General features: G+C 35.5%; 2 protein-coding genes across 4 annotated transcripts; both read left to right on the plus strand.

Annotated features, from left to right (window-relative positions):
- Positions 1-2433: 2433 nt before the first annotated feature.
- On the plus strand, positions 2434-5279 carry LOC121807061. The gene is made up of 3 exons (XM_042207250.1): positions 2434-2714; positions 4050-4380; positions 4464-5279. The coding sequence occupies exons 1-3, from the start codon at positions 2634-2636 to the stop codon at positions 5132-5134; spliced, it is 1083 nt and encodes a 360-aa protein (XP_042063184.1). The 5' UTR covers positions 2434-2633; the 3' UTR covers positions 5135-5279.
- Positions 5280-5696: 417 nt separating this feature from the next.
- Positions 5697-15584, plus strand: LOC121807069 (vacuolar protein sorting-associated protein 35B-like). Of its 3 annotated transcripts, none has more exons than XM_042207262.1 (22): positions 5697-6008; positions 6129-6225; positions 6354-6477; positions 7083-7268; positions 8188-8275; positions 8449-8505; positions 8602-8691; positions 8777-8899; positions 9712-9786; positions 9856-9915; positions 10081-10197; positions 10529-10768; positions 10842-10907; positions 11057-11146; positions 11718-11807; positions 12589-12678; positions 13127-13195; positions 14297-14377; positions 14487-14594; positions 14672-14775; positions 14883-14996; positions 15109-15584. In XM_042207262.1, the coding sequence occupies exons 1-22, from the start codon at positions 5913-5915 to the stop codon at positions 15323-15325; spliced, it is 2382 nt and encodes a 793-aa protein (XP_042063196.1). In that variant the 5' UTR covers positions 5697-5912; the 3' UTR covers positions 15326-15584. The 3 variants fall into 3 exon arrangements, with proteins under 3 accessions (XP_042063196.1, XP_042063204.1, XP_042063213.1); XM_042207270.1 differs by having other exon boundaries at positions 5957-6008; positions 6129-6250; XM_042207279.1 differs by lacking the exon at positions 5697-6008 and having other exon boundaries at positions 6129-6261.
- Positions 15585-15620: the final 36 nt, after the last annotated feature.

The following is a 15620-nucleotide window of genomic DNA, read 5'->3' on the forward strand; positions in this document are numbered from 1 at the left end:
TTAGAAATTTCGGGTTTAGGTACCCGATTTTTCGGATTTGGATACTCGCGGGTACACGAATTTGCAGGCCTAGAGGCAACTGACTTTATCATTGACCCATGAGTATTGTTGATACTCAATTAATCTATCGTTGAGCCCACAAAAGCCGTCCTTGTCTCAAAAAGAAGTAGTTTTAGTAGAGACTAGAGGGGTTGAGGTCGATATTCATATACTACCAAAAGTTTTATTAAAGCCAATGTCGATGATAACGTGGATTTGTTTAGTAAATGTTGTGCATTAGATAATGTATTGTGACTGAAAAATGTGCCCCACATTATAAGGTGGGGTGTGTTTTAAGTGGAGAAATAATGTGACGAATGTGATAAAATAGTACATAAGTGAAAATATAAATAAAAGATAAAGAAATTGTGTAAAAAATTAATGGTTAAGAAAGAAATGTGCACTTATTTAGGAGAATATCCAAAATGACAAAGGGTACACTATTTTATGGGACAACTAGAATAATAAGTTTGAAATACAACTATCCATGAAAGTGTCGGTCTATAAAAGTGCACATATGACATAACAATATACGGAGTACTACCATTTATACTGAATCCTTAAACTAAAAGTGTCATTTTCTTGAATGAAAGTTTCATTTATATAATTTATATGTGAGTGTATACTAGGATAAAAATTATCATTTACGTATATAAATCGTGTTGATAATACCCTAATTTTTTCAATAGATTTTAGAATAATTATTGAGCTTAGAATTTAGTCGACTCACACCTTAGGAGAATTTTTTTAGTAAGGTTTTAAAACAAGATTGTATTTATTTAACTTTTATGCTTGGCAATTAGCACAATCTAGTTAAAACCGATTATTTGATTTGAGTCTTGGAATTGAATTTGCATAAGATACGATAAATATAAATAAATGTCACACAAAGACGAATTGGGCCAAATTAAATGAATAGCAGTTCTTAGAAGTGTAATTCCTTTAGCACTTTTGGAGGTTTATCTTTTATTATTATTTGCCATGTTTCAAATCTCATTTATAAATAAGCTATGGGCTAAATGCATTTTTTTAGCTGGGCCATTAAATTAGTTTGTTAATTTATTATTTCAGACCCATAATTTGAGTCCAACTAACATACCATTAACTAAGCATACTCCCTTAATTCATCTCACATACTCCATTAACTAAGCATACTCCATTATATTAGTAGTTTGTTAATTTATAAGCCCAGACCCTTAATTTAAGTCCAACCAATATACCATTAACTAAGCATAATAATTTGTACTCTCCTTTCATCTCACATAAACAGTTGTTTTTTCGTTTAATTTTCATTTCCAACTATCAACAAAGAAATATTACTTTCTATTTTTAGTAATGATTTAATAAAATAGATCCCATTCTTCATAAATAACAAGATTTGAAGCCTAATATAACGAAATTTCATAAAAAATATATTTATCCATAAAATTTAAAATATTACAAATTTATACCGTTGTTGAATTTTTTTCATCGACAACATAATCTGACTACATTAAAATGCGATGGATAATCATATCTTACTTTTAGGGACTTTATAATCACATCATTGTCAAATTTCAGCGATAACAATATCTAATAATTAAAACTATTACTAGTAATAAATATGGTTGAATATTACTCCCTTCGTTCTGTCATATTTGAGGTAAAATTTTTTGGCACATGATTTAAGAAATATTACTTTCTATTTTTAGTAATGATTTAATAAAATAGATCCCATTCTTCATAAATAACAAGATTTGAAGCCTAATATAACGAAATTTCATAAAAAATATATTTATCCATAAAATTTAAAATATTACAAATTTATACCGTTGTTGAATTTTTTTCATCGACAACATAATCTGACTACATTAAAATGCGATGGATAATCATATCTTACTTTTAGGGACTTTATAATCACATCATTGTCAAATTTCAGCGATAACAATATCTAATAATTAAAACTATTACTAGTAATAAATATGGTTGAATATTACTCCCTTCGTTCTGTCATATTTGAGGTAAAATTTTTTGGCACATGATTTAAGAAATGAATGTTTAGTGTGTTAAGTAGATAGAATAAAAGAGTAAAAGGGAAAGTTATTAAAGTAAGAACAATAAAGCAGTGAGAACAAATGCTAATTGTTACTCCTATATATACAAATGATTCAATTATTAGGAAATTTTAAAAAAATGAAAACATGACTCGAGAGAGAACTAAAAAATCATGATCAATTTATGAAATATCGGAAACCCAATGTTGGCTCCCGCGTTAAGAAACCCAAGCACGGGGTAAAAATATAATAAGAGAAAAGCACAGGGGCCAAAGTGCTACTTTTAAAAACCCGTCAAAGTCGGTCACGCCTCGACTATAAAAGGACCCCATACACCCACAAAAACGATTACGATACATATTTTGGGAATTTCTCTTCCTCTTTCGTACTCGAAACCCTAACCCTAGGTTAAGCAGAGGTCTGCGCCTCTCCGTCGTCCTGATTCATTCTCAGGCACCACTTTTTATCGCATCTTTATAAGAACCCCAATTTCCCTTGCCTTTAGTGGGATTCGTCTTTTGTTTTACGGGTAAATCTTCGATTCAATCTCAGATTCGAATTATGTCTCGGTGCTTTCCGTACGCACCACCGGGGTATGCTTTGAGCAGCGCCAGAAATGATGCCTTGATTGAATCGATTAAGGTTGGTTGAACCGAGGTCTTTGATTAATTTATTCATGAGCTTCAGTACTCATCGATCTAAATTAAACGAGTTGTGGTGGTTTAGTCTGTACGGATCAGGCGCGTAAATTTCTACACAAATCGTAATAATCCCAGTTTCGATCCGTTGTTTGATTTCCAACCACCCATCCAATTCTAAACATGTTTTTATTCGTGGACCGTGGTTTTGTGTTGAGGTTCAGTCAGATTTGTTGGAAATCATGTAATGGTTTTTGTTATCCGAAATTTTATTTTAAAAATTACATTGATAATTTGGTATGGGGACCCTTTGTCCTTTACAAGATTTTCAAAAGGAGGGTTGAAAACTATTAAACGGATTAGTAATATAGGGAGTAATTATCTGGAGTGACTTTTGGTTCTTTATGTTATTATGTGATTTATGTGTGTATCAAGTTTGTCTTAAGTTTAGGTCTGCTACTGATGCATTTTAATTGGATTAGTAGCTTATTTTGGTGCTTATAATTGTGATGTTTGTGGTGTCATAATTTGCGGACTCTGAACCAACAAGTGTCGTTTTAGTTGGATATATTCTAGTGTTAGAGTCTAAGGTATCTAGATATTCTTTGGGGAAGCTGTTGGGTGCATTGAAGCATTGTATTGTAGGGTTTAGAGCAATTGGTTAGGAATTGGGTATTCAGTAAGACGGTTTTCATGCGCTAGCTTGATCAAATATCCTGATTATATGTAGCATTATCAGTAAATAAAAACTTGAAACCGGTGAAGTTGTATACCAATGAGAATTAAGAAGGCAAAATTGTGCATGATTCTCAAGTTCAAACTATATATTTTATTAACATGGTTTTGGAGTTGCTATGTGGTTAGTGTTGCAGTATTTTTATGCATTCATCTTTAAAATACACTATTTTTGTTTTATAGACCTTTTGAAAACTAAATTACAAGATGCTTGGTGCAGTCTAGCTCTTCCTTTTGGACTAATATTCTTAAATTGGTTGTCAGATATGCTCTGACCAAATTATGTTCTCTTAAGTGTCGTGTCTTTCATTTCATGTTGGTTATATGCTCTGATGCTTGCTTGGCCTATTCTCCAAGAATCTGTTTGTTACTTCCCATTTTTATTGTAAGATATCTGGTTGACTCAGAGATGTCTTTTAGGGAGTTGTGGAAAGTAGTTATCAAATATTAGGTTTGCAGTCTTTGGTGTTGCTTGAGATGTGTGATCATCTCTTGTGTGTTATGTTTGGTTTGTACTGATTGCATAAGAAGTGAAATTATGCTGAGGTCCATGTAAAGTTCTCGGCATCAATTTCTAAATTTGTGTGATTTTGGTGCTCTAAAGCTCCAAAAGCCTAAGGTTCAAGCTGAGGAACAGAGGAAGAAGGAGAAGAAAAGGGAAAAGAAAGAGAAGAAAAAAGACAAGAAAGAAAAGAAAGACAAGAGAAGTCAGAATCAGGGCAATTCTGATAGTGTCTATGGTAATTTTGGTGAAAAATTCAGTACAGATGGTAAAGAAGGAAAAGATGATTCTGTACAATTGGAACGTAGCAGTCTTACTGAGGAGCATGCAGAACCTGTTTATTTGCGTGGTCCAAGCTCGTCCTCTGATAGCACTGAGAATAGTAACAAGAGGAAGAGGCTGCCTTCCCCTGTTGATGTTAGCCGTGGCCACGGTAAGTCCATACATTTGACATTTTTGTGATGCTATATTACATCGTTGACTCTTTGCTCATGCACTTTTTGATGTTTGATTCAGGTAAGATTATCCGGATAAGGCTGTCTACAAAGAAGCAATCCCAATCTGATTCTTCAACAATCGAAGAGCTGAAACATTGCTCTACATCTAGTAGGATACAAGCCCCTCCCCAAAAAAAAAATGATGCTTCTCTGGGACAGAGAAGTGCAGGCTTTTGTTCCACATCGGGGTCAATCAGCAATGTTAAGCAATGCCTTGTTCTCAAGACTGGTGGAGAGCGGATTCATGTTGCCTCCAACCATAAAACAGTGCTTCCCCTGAATCCGTCCCCCTTTGAAACCAAAGCTTTTTCTGCAGCCCCTAAGCAGATCAAGAATGTCGTGGAATCTAAAGTGCTGCCTGCAGCCTCTAATCCTATCATGGCTGATTCTCCCTTTGGAACTAAAGCTTTGCCTGTAGCAAATACAGTTTCGACTGCAATGCATAAAGAGGGACTACTCTACCAGAATCTAATGGAGAACTGGGTTCCACCCCAAATGTGCGGCAGTGGTGATGATAATCGGGATGAAGATTGGCTCTTTGGTAGCAAGACTAAATTGGAAGTATCTGAAAAGAAACTGGTCTGCAGAGAGGATAGCATACCGTGCTCCAACACTTCATCGCGGTGGCCATGTGCACAATACATACCGGAGGTTGACTTGTTTGCCCTGCCGTTCACGGTTCCTTTTTGATTTTTAGTGATGCAGATAAAATAGATCAAATTATTTTCTTTTGCCCGAGGATTTTTGTAGTGGTTTCTCTTTGGGCAAATTGGAGACAACGATGTATTGTTGCCACATTGAGAATTTGCAACTGTATATAAAATACTACTTTATACTCCCTCCGTCCCATGTTACTTGAGGCGTTTCTTTTCGGCACAGGATTTAAGAAAGTTGTGTTTAATGAGTTAAATAAAGTCAAATAAAGTAAGAGAGAATAAAGTAAGAGAGATGAGAGAAAGTAAAGTAAGAGAAAGAATAAAAATATGTGTGATTAGATGTTTTGTTTTTAGCCAAAAAGGAAATGACTCAAGTAACTTGTGACAACCCAAAAAGGAATACGACTCAAGTAACTTGGGATGGAGGCAGTATATTTTTTTGATAGCCGTATTGTTTCATTGCTTGTTCAAGAACTTTTTCCTTACTTTTCACACGCAAGCAGAATTAAATTCATAAATATATTTATAAGTACAGTTTCTTAACCAACTGATGAAATGAATTGTGATTACTGATCGAAATTTATTGAACGTAATTTGAAAGAAAAAAAATCTTGAATTTTGTTAGAGCAATATTGTAACAATCCATCGCCACATGTAATTTACGCTGTTTCAAAAGACGTGAAATATTATATACTATATTTATTTCAATTATGAAAGTATTTTTTTAATTTCGACGTTCAAATCGATTCAAGCCTGGCGATTGCATCTGATTTCTGTTTGGGGGGAGAGAGAGGGAGAAGGTGAGAGGCGAAATGATGATATCAAACGGAATCGAAGACGAAGAGAAATGGCTCGCCGAAGGCATCGCCGGAATTCAGCACAACGCCTTCTACTTGCATCGAGCTTTGGTAATTCTCAATATGATTATCGTCAATTTTTCAATTCCACAAAAAAAAAACTGAGAAGAAAGGGATATACAGCCCTAAATTCTCATAACTGGAGCAACTGAATTGTGATTTGTATTTTAGGATTCCAATAATCTCCGGGAAGCACTCAAATACTCTGCGCAATTGTTATCTGAGCTAAGAACTTCGAGGCTGTCGCCCCACAAATATTATGAGCTCTGTAAAGTTCTTCGTTCCATTTATAAGTAATTCATCGGTACATGTTAACTGTTGTGTATGAAAGCTAAGGTTTTCCCTTCCTTTGGTGATATTCTCTTTGATCTTGTGGAATTTCCATTTCGGTGTTAGATATGCGGGCTTTTGACGAATTGAGGAGATTGGAGATTTTCTTCAAAGAAGAAGATCGGCATGGCTGTCCAGTGATTGATCTATACGAGCTTGTTCAGCATGCAGGGAACATCTTGCCGAGACTGTAAGTTCTGTGGATTTCATTGTAAATTGTGATGAACTCTTTGTTTGCTTATTCGGTTATATCAGAAGTTTGTTTCTGATATTCTGCCTGATTTGATGTCCTTTTGTGTAATGTCTATTGTCTCATTATGAGGGAAGAATTTAATGTGAGTCAGAATTGGTTTTTGCTATACTATGCATTTCTCTAATATGAGTGCTACATGGTTCCATATCGATATAGTTTTTCTGGTATCAACATATGATGCCTAATAGATGAGAAGGCACACAAAAGCCGGATAAACCATGTTCTTTGGTTTCAATTTAAAATAAATGTTGTAACAAATTTGTTTTTATTTATTCCTACATGTCCGTGCATATCTTGTGACCCCTGAAAAAGAAATATGTGCCATTCTTCTGTTGGCATATTTTTAGTACGGAGCATTATCTTAAGATATTGTTACTATCTTGGACCGAACACAGCTGAAGAAAATCACTGCAAGAACTAAAAAGTTACTGTAGTGATTTATATGAAATGTTGTATGGAATTTTCTTTTTGCGTACTGATGATAAACAACCAGATCTTATAGGCTCAGTTGATGCATTCTAGTTAGTTTTGTGAATATGTAGGTATCTTCTATGCACAGTTGGATCTGTTTATATAAAATCAAAAGAGGCTCCGGCTAAGGATATTCTCAGGGATCTTGTTGAAATGTGCCGTGCTGTTCAGCATCCCGTCCGTGGGCTTTTCCTAAGAAGTTATCTTGCTCAAGTTAGTAGAGATAAGCTACCAGATATTGGTTCAGAGTATGAAGGGTAAGGCCTATAATCTCCTATTTCATCTTGCAAATTTGCAACAATTATGATTTTTGCAAGACTTTGAATTTACATTAACAGTTTTGATCCAACTTCTCTTCCCAAATCCAATCCTGCATCTGTTGAAATATTGCTGTTTGCATCCTGTCATCACTTACTTCTTTCATCTTTAAAGTTCCACCTTCTTTGTCTTTCATGCTATAAATGCCTCTGGTCCTGCCTCTTGTGTTTGTTCTTTGTTATATGTAAAATCAATGGCTCACTCATTTATCTTGAGAAGCTATGTTGTTAATTACTCATGCTATTGGTTTTCAGGTATTGTGGAAGTAGAGTTCCATGTATTTAAACACAACAATTTTGTGCTACAGCACACTAAGATATCTGACCTTGTGAATATACTCAGAGTGTTTATTTGTAATAATCATAACGCTCTCTGCAATGGGAGCATGATTATTTGAATTTTGATGGATGTAACGTTCGTCTAACGTATCTGCTAGTATACATCCATGCTAATTATAAACTTGCATTCTTGCTTGCTTGCACGCTTATGAACAATAAGTTAATCCCTTTGTACCAATAACTCTTCCAAATTTACAAGGCACAGTTTAGTAATGCAAAGAAATTGAAAGCTCAAGAATTTTACATAGTCATTAATTGGAGTGGCTGAGAGTTGGTGGTTCAATTGAGAAGTTCATTGTTGCAACAGTATTTTCAACCATACACTAGAGTCTTTGTTTAGAAAACCTGCAAAACACAGATAGGAGTAGTAGATTTGCAAGGATTTGCTATTAAGTTGCAATAGTAAGTCATCAGTTGTTGTTCTTCTATATATATATATTAATAAGTCAGTTTCTGTGTTTTGATATTTGCTTTCTCTAGGAAGTAAGCCGTCCACTTTTATTTTTTATTTTATGTACAGCGAAGGTGATACTGTCATGGATGCTGTGGAGTTTGTGCTACAGAATTTCACAGAGATGAATAAACTCTGGGTCCGGATGCAGCACCAGGTTTGTGGAAATTCTCTCAAATTTCTTGTTTAGCTCGTAGTTTTAACATACATGGCATATGAGCAGTTCTGTGCACAATAGGTGAATATATCATAAGGGCATATTTTATGATGCACATATCAGCTTTTGGTGATCCTGAGTTGAGACCTTCTTTTGGGTTTTCTGGCTTGCAGGGACCTCACAGGGAGAAAGAGAAACTTGAAAAGGAACGGAACGAACTGCGCGATCTTGTAAAGTCAATGCTGCCTAGTAGTTATCAAATTCTAAACATATATCTTAAGCTTCTAATTCATTGAGTGTCTTTCCATCCACCTCTCTGTGTTTAGGTGGGCAAGAATTTACATGTCCTGAGTCAGATAGAAGGTATTGACCTTGAAATGTACAGAGACACTGTTCTTCCTAGTGTATTGGAGCAGGTTGGTCATACTTATCTATTCATGCAGACCTTACTTGTAATATGCTTTCCTCTGCTAAATGGTTTACAATTTTTTTTTATCGCAGATTGTGAATTGTAAGGATGAACTTGCCCAATATTATTTGATGGACTGCATAATTCAAGTATTTCCAGATGAATACCACTTGCAGACTCTTGAGACATTATTGAGTGCCTGCCCCCAACTTCAAGTGAGTTATAAACCTTGCAATGTATATAAAATAGTAAACTAGAAGAGTATTTGGGTCCCTGCCCCAACCACGGGCTTAAAGAGTATGCTAGAAAGTAGAAAAACAAGAAAAAGAAACACCATAGATTCAGAGACTTCAAAGAAAAAGTGCATCAATCTACAAGGCTTGTAAGAATTTTCGCTGTCAAGACTAAATTTGGGAAAGAAGCTTGAGCTAGTCTTGTGTGCACTTCCCGGCCACCACCCACTTATAGTCTTTGTTTGAAAATCTCAATGAAAGGAAAATTGCTCTGAGGACCCTTTTAATCAAATGGAGATGCTTACTTGCCAGACCAGTAGAAGATCTTACAGTGGTAAAGTGGTGGCCATCATGATGGCTGTGTAGTAAGATGGTAGTGTAGGCTTGTTGTTTGTGAAGGAAATCAAAATGCTTACTTTGTTTAGTTGCAACAACTTGAAGTAAAAGAGGATTATAGCCTTGAAACTACCAAGGATAAGAAAGGACCTTGACAAAGTGAATATGATATACCTACATGAGTACAATTGATGTTAAAAAGGTTACTGAGCTTTGCTCTTCTTCTGAGCATGAATATTTGATGGTATCGTGTTCGGCCATAGGGCTGAAATTCATTTACTGCCAATTGCTGTTTTGACTTGAACACCTGAAGCTTGGGGTTGATGGGCTTGTTATATCTGCTAGCTATTTACTTATTAATGTTGGGGAGTACTATTTTACTTTGCAATCATTTGCTGTAACAATTTCTGCATTGAACTTTTCCTGATAATTTTTTATATCTTTGATTTCACTTGCAGCCTACGGTTGACCTGAAAACAGTTTTATCTCAACTGATGGAGAGGTTATCAAACTATGCTTCCTTGAATCCTGAAGTGAGTTATTGACACTGCAGTCGAACTTAAACAAATTATATCATTTACATATTGTTGACCCTCTTATAGTTGTTACCAGAATTTTTACAAGTTGAAGCATTTTCGAAGCTGAGCAATGCAATTGGAAAGGTAAAGTTATGATTCTTAAATTAAATTTAGCTATCGAAAAGTGATTTTGGGTTTAAGATGCAATTGGAAAAACAATGCAATTATTGGTTAGGACGGGTACAAGCTCATGTTTTTGAGATATCACTTTTCTCTTATTTCATATTGCTTGAATGATATCTTGTGCAGGTCATGGAAGCACAAGTTGATATGCCTGTTGTTGGAGCAATTTCTTTATATGTTTCTCTTCTGACTTTCACTCTCCGTGTACATCCTGATAGGCTGGATTATGTGGATCAAGTGCTGGTATACTTCTTTATTTGAGCTGCTGATGCTGATACTGATTCATGTCAGCATTTAGCCAATTCTGTATATGCCTGTAATTTGTTGATTCCTTCTCCAAAACCCCACATTTTTTGGTATTCGTGAAAAATATTATGTCTTGCTAACTGGAAAAAGGTAAGAATTTGTCCATTCTCATTGATCACAAGCGTTTTATCTTAGTGGTATTCGTTCCCTTTGTAAGATTGGGGACCACACTATGAAAATCAGAACATGGTCCATTTACTTCCATAAGCAAAAGGGATAATCTGAAAGCTAACACCTTGACTACTTTCTGTCTTCTGATCTTTGAAAGGGAGCATGTGTCAAAATATTATCTGGAAAACCAAAGCTTGAAGACAGTAAAGCAACAAAACAAGTTGTCGCCCTTCTGAGTGCTCCGCTTGATAAATATGATGATATTGTCACAGCTCTCACACTTTCTAATTATCCTCGTGTGATGGATCATCTTGATGCTGGAACAAATAAAGTCATGGCGATGGTTATCATCCGAAGCATTATGAAAAACAAAAGTTGGGTTTCAACTTCTGACAAGGTATACTGCGGCTCAATTTCTGTTGCAATTTTGTTTCGACTTGTCGTAAATCAGAAATAAATTTATTTGGCAGGTTGAGGTACTATTTGAACTTATCAAAGGGCTTATAAAGGATTTGGAAGGGATTTCTACAGATGAGGTACATCAGAAACCTGTCTCGAATTGCATGATTTTTCTATGACGTATATGTCTCTGCGAAATCTGATTTTTATTTTCAGTCCTTGCTTCATATTTTTCTTCAAATTTTACACTCATGTATATGATCCTGTTTTATGTTTTTACCAATAGCTTGATGAAGAGGATTTCAACGAGGAGCAAAACTCTGTTGCATGCCTGATGCACATGTTGTATAATGATGAACCAGAGGAGATGTTAAAGGTAATTCATGATGAGGATGCAAGAAATCTTTATACAAGTAACTGCATACTTTTAAAGCCTCAATCTTTTGCAATTAAAATTGGTTATCCAAATGGAACTTTGAGGGATTGATCCTTAAATGGAGGATGACTAGTTTTGCTTCATCTCCATGATACCATCTTGTTTCTTCAGGAAAATAATCTTGTTTCCTGAGTAAAGTGCAGGTGCTAGGGAATCTACATAGATTTTCATAAAGAATGATAAGGCTAGCCAGCAATGGAGATGAGAGGGGGGGGGGGGGGGGGGGGGTAGTGAATCGTCCTGAGAGCTAGGTACACTGTATAAGGTGGCTAAGGAGTAAGGAGAAGACTCAAAATCAAATCTGGCCCAGCATAACAATGAGCTGGTGTGCTGCAAGTGTTGAGTGTATATGTATGTGGGCTGGACATTCATGATCTTAAATAACTTTTGCTTTAAACAGTGTATAGCGTACATCAAATTTTTGGTTTATGCCTCTTCTAGCTTTCTTCTATCAAGCTATACCTGATTATGTACTTATGCTGCAAGTTGTAATTTTTTATGTTTTGATCAGATAATATGTACTGTGTGGAAGCATGTAATGTCTGGAGGTCCAAAACGCCTACCCTTCACAGTCCCATCTCTTGTTTTCTCTGCTCTCAAGGTACCTTGTTTCCTATTGCAAATTATTTGCATTGATATTTTAGAACATGATAGATCCTTGGGAAAAGCTGTGATAAGTACATTATTCTTGTAATGTACTTCTCTGGAGACTCCTGAAAGCAGCGTATAGGGAAGGTGCAAAGTGTTTTGTTGGAATGCACGAAACAAGTACTGGTGTCTTCTGACGCAAACAATGAACAAATTCTTAGTATACCACTTTTCTCTCAGTTATATTAGATTCAGTGGTCAGATATCAGCTACAAGCTTAACAGTTAACATGCTATACTATTTTCTATGCTTTACTCTGGTTACATATCTCAATGTTTCTAGTACATTGCCCTGTGTGGCTGTGTCCAAATAGTCTGTTTTGGAATTATCTGTCTATTGGGTGAAACTAATTACTTCTATGGTACTCCGTATCATTTATTGCTTATGTACTATGTTGTCATCTAAAATGTTCTTCAACAGAAAAATCCAACCAACTTCCCACGTGAAACATTTAGGCTTAAAACCTCTCAATTTGATTTTTATACATTGATTGATTTGTTTTAGAACACTGCTGACATGTAAGTCATGTTAGTGTGTGAGTCATTCTAACATGTCTTATTGGAATATAGTGACAATGGTCATACTGCCTGTTTTGAGTATTCAGTAATACTTATCTTGCATAGAAGTAATCATGGACATGGCAGTCACTTTAAGCATCAACCTGCTGCAATATCTCATTTTACCATGAGAGACAAGAAGAAAATTCATACTTCTGACGTGCGTTTCTGGTTCAGTTGGTGAGGAGACTGCAAGGCCAAGATGGAGATGTAGGTGGAGAGGAAGTTCCAGCCACCCCAAAGAAAATATTTCAGCTCCTTAATCAGGTAAAAGAGCTTCACCTTTCAAACCTCCAAACTCTTTGAATGCGAGTGATCTTGGTTCAGAAACTGAACACTAATATCCTGATTTCATGAGTACATTTTTCAAGAGCCTTTGCTGTGTATTCCTAATGCGTAAAGTTTATTCATCCAAGTATATCGCAACCATCTGTGGATATAGCATAGCTGATGCAGTACTGGATAAAATTTCTAAGAAAGATTGCCATGGACAAAATTGTCCCTCTTTGATGTCAATAACTGCATTATATGTTAAAAACTGTTTATTCATATTCTCCATGTTGCACAGCCATAAAATCAAGTACAAAATAATCAGTATTTAACAAAGTTTGATACTTCTCTTGCTGTGTGCTTGACAATATCTATTTGCCATACTCCCCATCAATTGTTTAATATTTGATGATGAGCAGAAGTATATTTGTATTGTTTGTTGTAGATCATTGAGACTCTTTCCGTTGTTCCTGCACCTGAGCTGGCATTAAGGCTGTACTTGCAATGTGCAGAGGTAAAACTTTTTACAGCACTGCTGAAAACTTTATGGTGGATAAGTGATGCTGGGTATTAGCATATTCTCTAGAGTTCAAACAGAAAACACTACGTATTGGAGTATGTTTGCTTTCCTTCCGCAAAACTGGATAATTGTCTATTAAAACATACCAAGGAAATGGAGATATCTAGTTCTAACTAATTATTGCATTAAAACTCTCCTAGTTATGAGTTTAAATTAAGGTTCGAGTATACGGATATGTACATGTGACTAATCAATTTTTTTAAACTTTGTCTTATATAATTTGATGAATAACTCCATATAAAATACTCCCTCCGTCCCAGATAATTTTTCCAATTTTTCTATTTCGGTCCGTCCCACATAATTTGTCCCATTTGACTTTTTATCATTTTTTATAGTGGACCCCATATTCCACTAACTCATTCTTACTCATATTTTATTATTAAACTAATATATAAAAGTAGGACCCACATTCCACTAACTTTTCAACTCACTTTTCATTACATTTCTTAAAAACCGTGCTCGGTCAAAGTGAGACGAATTATCTGGGACGGAGGGAGTATAAGTTTATGGTGGTTAAATAACTTCCCTAGTTTCTGAATTGAAGGTATAGAAAATCCATGTTCTGTAACTTTCTGAGTTTTGATCAATTAATTAAAAAGAAACTCCTCCCTCGATCCTTTTCTTGTCCAGTTATCTTATCCTTTTCCCCCAGTTTCTCCTAACCATATAGGGAAAATTACAGTTTAGCACCCGAACTATTGACCTCCTAATAGAAATGTCAGAAACTATACATAATCACAATTCAATACAAGGTACAGTTACATTTTAACAAAGTGGTCTTGAACTATACATAATACTAATAAAATACCCTAACTATAACAAAACTAACAAAAATGTCCCAAGATTCAATTTCCATTCATGAAAAGGTGAGGCATTGTAAAAGTTCATTCTTGCACAAATGTAGGAATCAGTAACATTGTTTTTGGAAGGGTATGAATGGCGTTCCATTTTCATATCTTTTGTTTAAGGATGATGAGGCAACTACGGCTAATAAGAGTTCTTTCTTTCCATTCCTTCGAACATCTGTATTTACAGGCAGCTAATGATTGCGACCTTGAGCCGGTGGCTTATGATTTTTTCACACAGTCCTTTGTCTTATACGAGGAAGAAGTTGCGGTATATATCCAATATATCCGTTGAGCTCATAAAACATTACATTGCTTTCTTCAGAGCAAGCAATTGATTATTTTAAGTAACTTGTGTTATGTTATGCTATAATTTCTAGGATTCTAAAGCCCAGGTGACAGCTATACACCTAATAATAGGGACTCTACAAAGGGTGAATGTCTTCGGTGTCGAGAACAGGGATACCTTGACTCATAAAGCCACAGGGGTAATATCATTGTCTTTCTGTGCAATGTTTTACTAATCTTTTGGCTAAAGCCCAGGCTCATTATCTTTTACTTTCAGTACTCAGCGAAACTTCTAAAGAAGCCAGATCAGTGCAGAGCAGTTTATGCGTGTTCACATCTTTTTTGGGTTGACGATCAGGATGGCATTAAAGATGGAGAAAGGTATCATGTATTTTGTTAAAAAAAAAATTGTTTAGTCGCGAGCCATGCCATCTACTGCAGTATGCATCGAGCACACCCCATGACTTGCTGATCTTCCTGTTTGATAGGGTTCTGCTCTGCTTGAAGCGTTCATTAAGGATTGCCAACGCTGCTCAGCAGATGACAAATGTTACCAGGGGTAGCAGTGGACCTGTAACTCTATTCGTTGAGATACTTAACAAGTTAGTTAATCAAACTCTTTAGTCTTGCACTATAAATGTTAAATATGATGCCCGTTTCTTCCTGAAGACGTTTTTCTTTTCATTTTTATTTTTTGCTCACCATATGCTTCAGGTATCTATATTTCTTTGAGAAGGGAAATCCTCAGATTACAGCTTCTGTGATTCAAGGCCTAATAGAGTTAATTAAAACTGAGATGCAGAGTGACAATGCAGTTGTAAATCCTGTATCAGATGCATTCTTCACAAGCACCTTGCGTTATATTCAATTCCAGAAAGAAAAAGGAGGCGCTATGGGTGAAAAGTACGATTCTATTAAGTTGGGAGGATAAAGATCGAGGAACTGAACCGATTATCTGTAAGGGCCATGAAGAGTTCTCCTTTGTTATTTTGGATCTCGACACGAACTGCGAAGTCGAGAAATGCCTGCATATCCACTGTATTATTCTGTTAGCTGGTGTTCTTCATAATTTGTATGCATTAATGAGTTCCTAGAATAGTTGACTGATTCTTGAATCTTGTTGGACGTGGCCAATTATAATGGTGTAATGTATATTGATTTGTTTCTAAACAATAAACTTGTTTATGGAATCATAAACTTACAGGTAAAATAACTAAGCATTTAAA

This window comes from Salvia splendens, chromosome 1 (assembly GCF_004379255.2).
Source record: "Salvia splendens isolate huo1 chromosome 1, SspV2, whole genome shotgun sequence".
Lineage (NCBI taxonomy): Eukaryota > Viridiplantae > Streptophyta > Magnoliopsida > Lamiales > Lamiaceae > Salvia > Salvia splendens.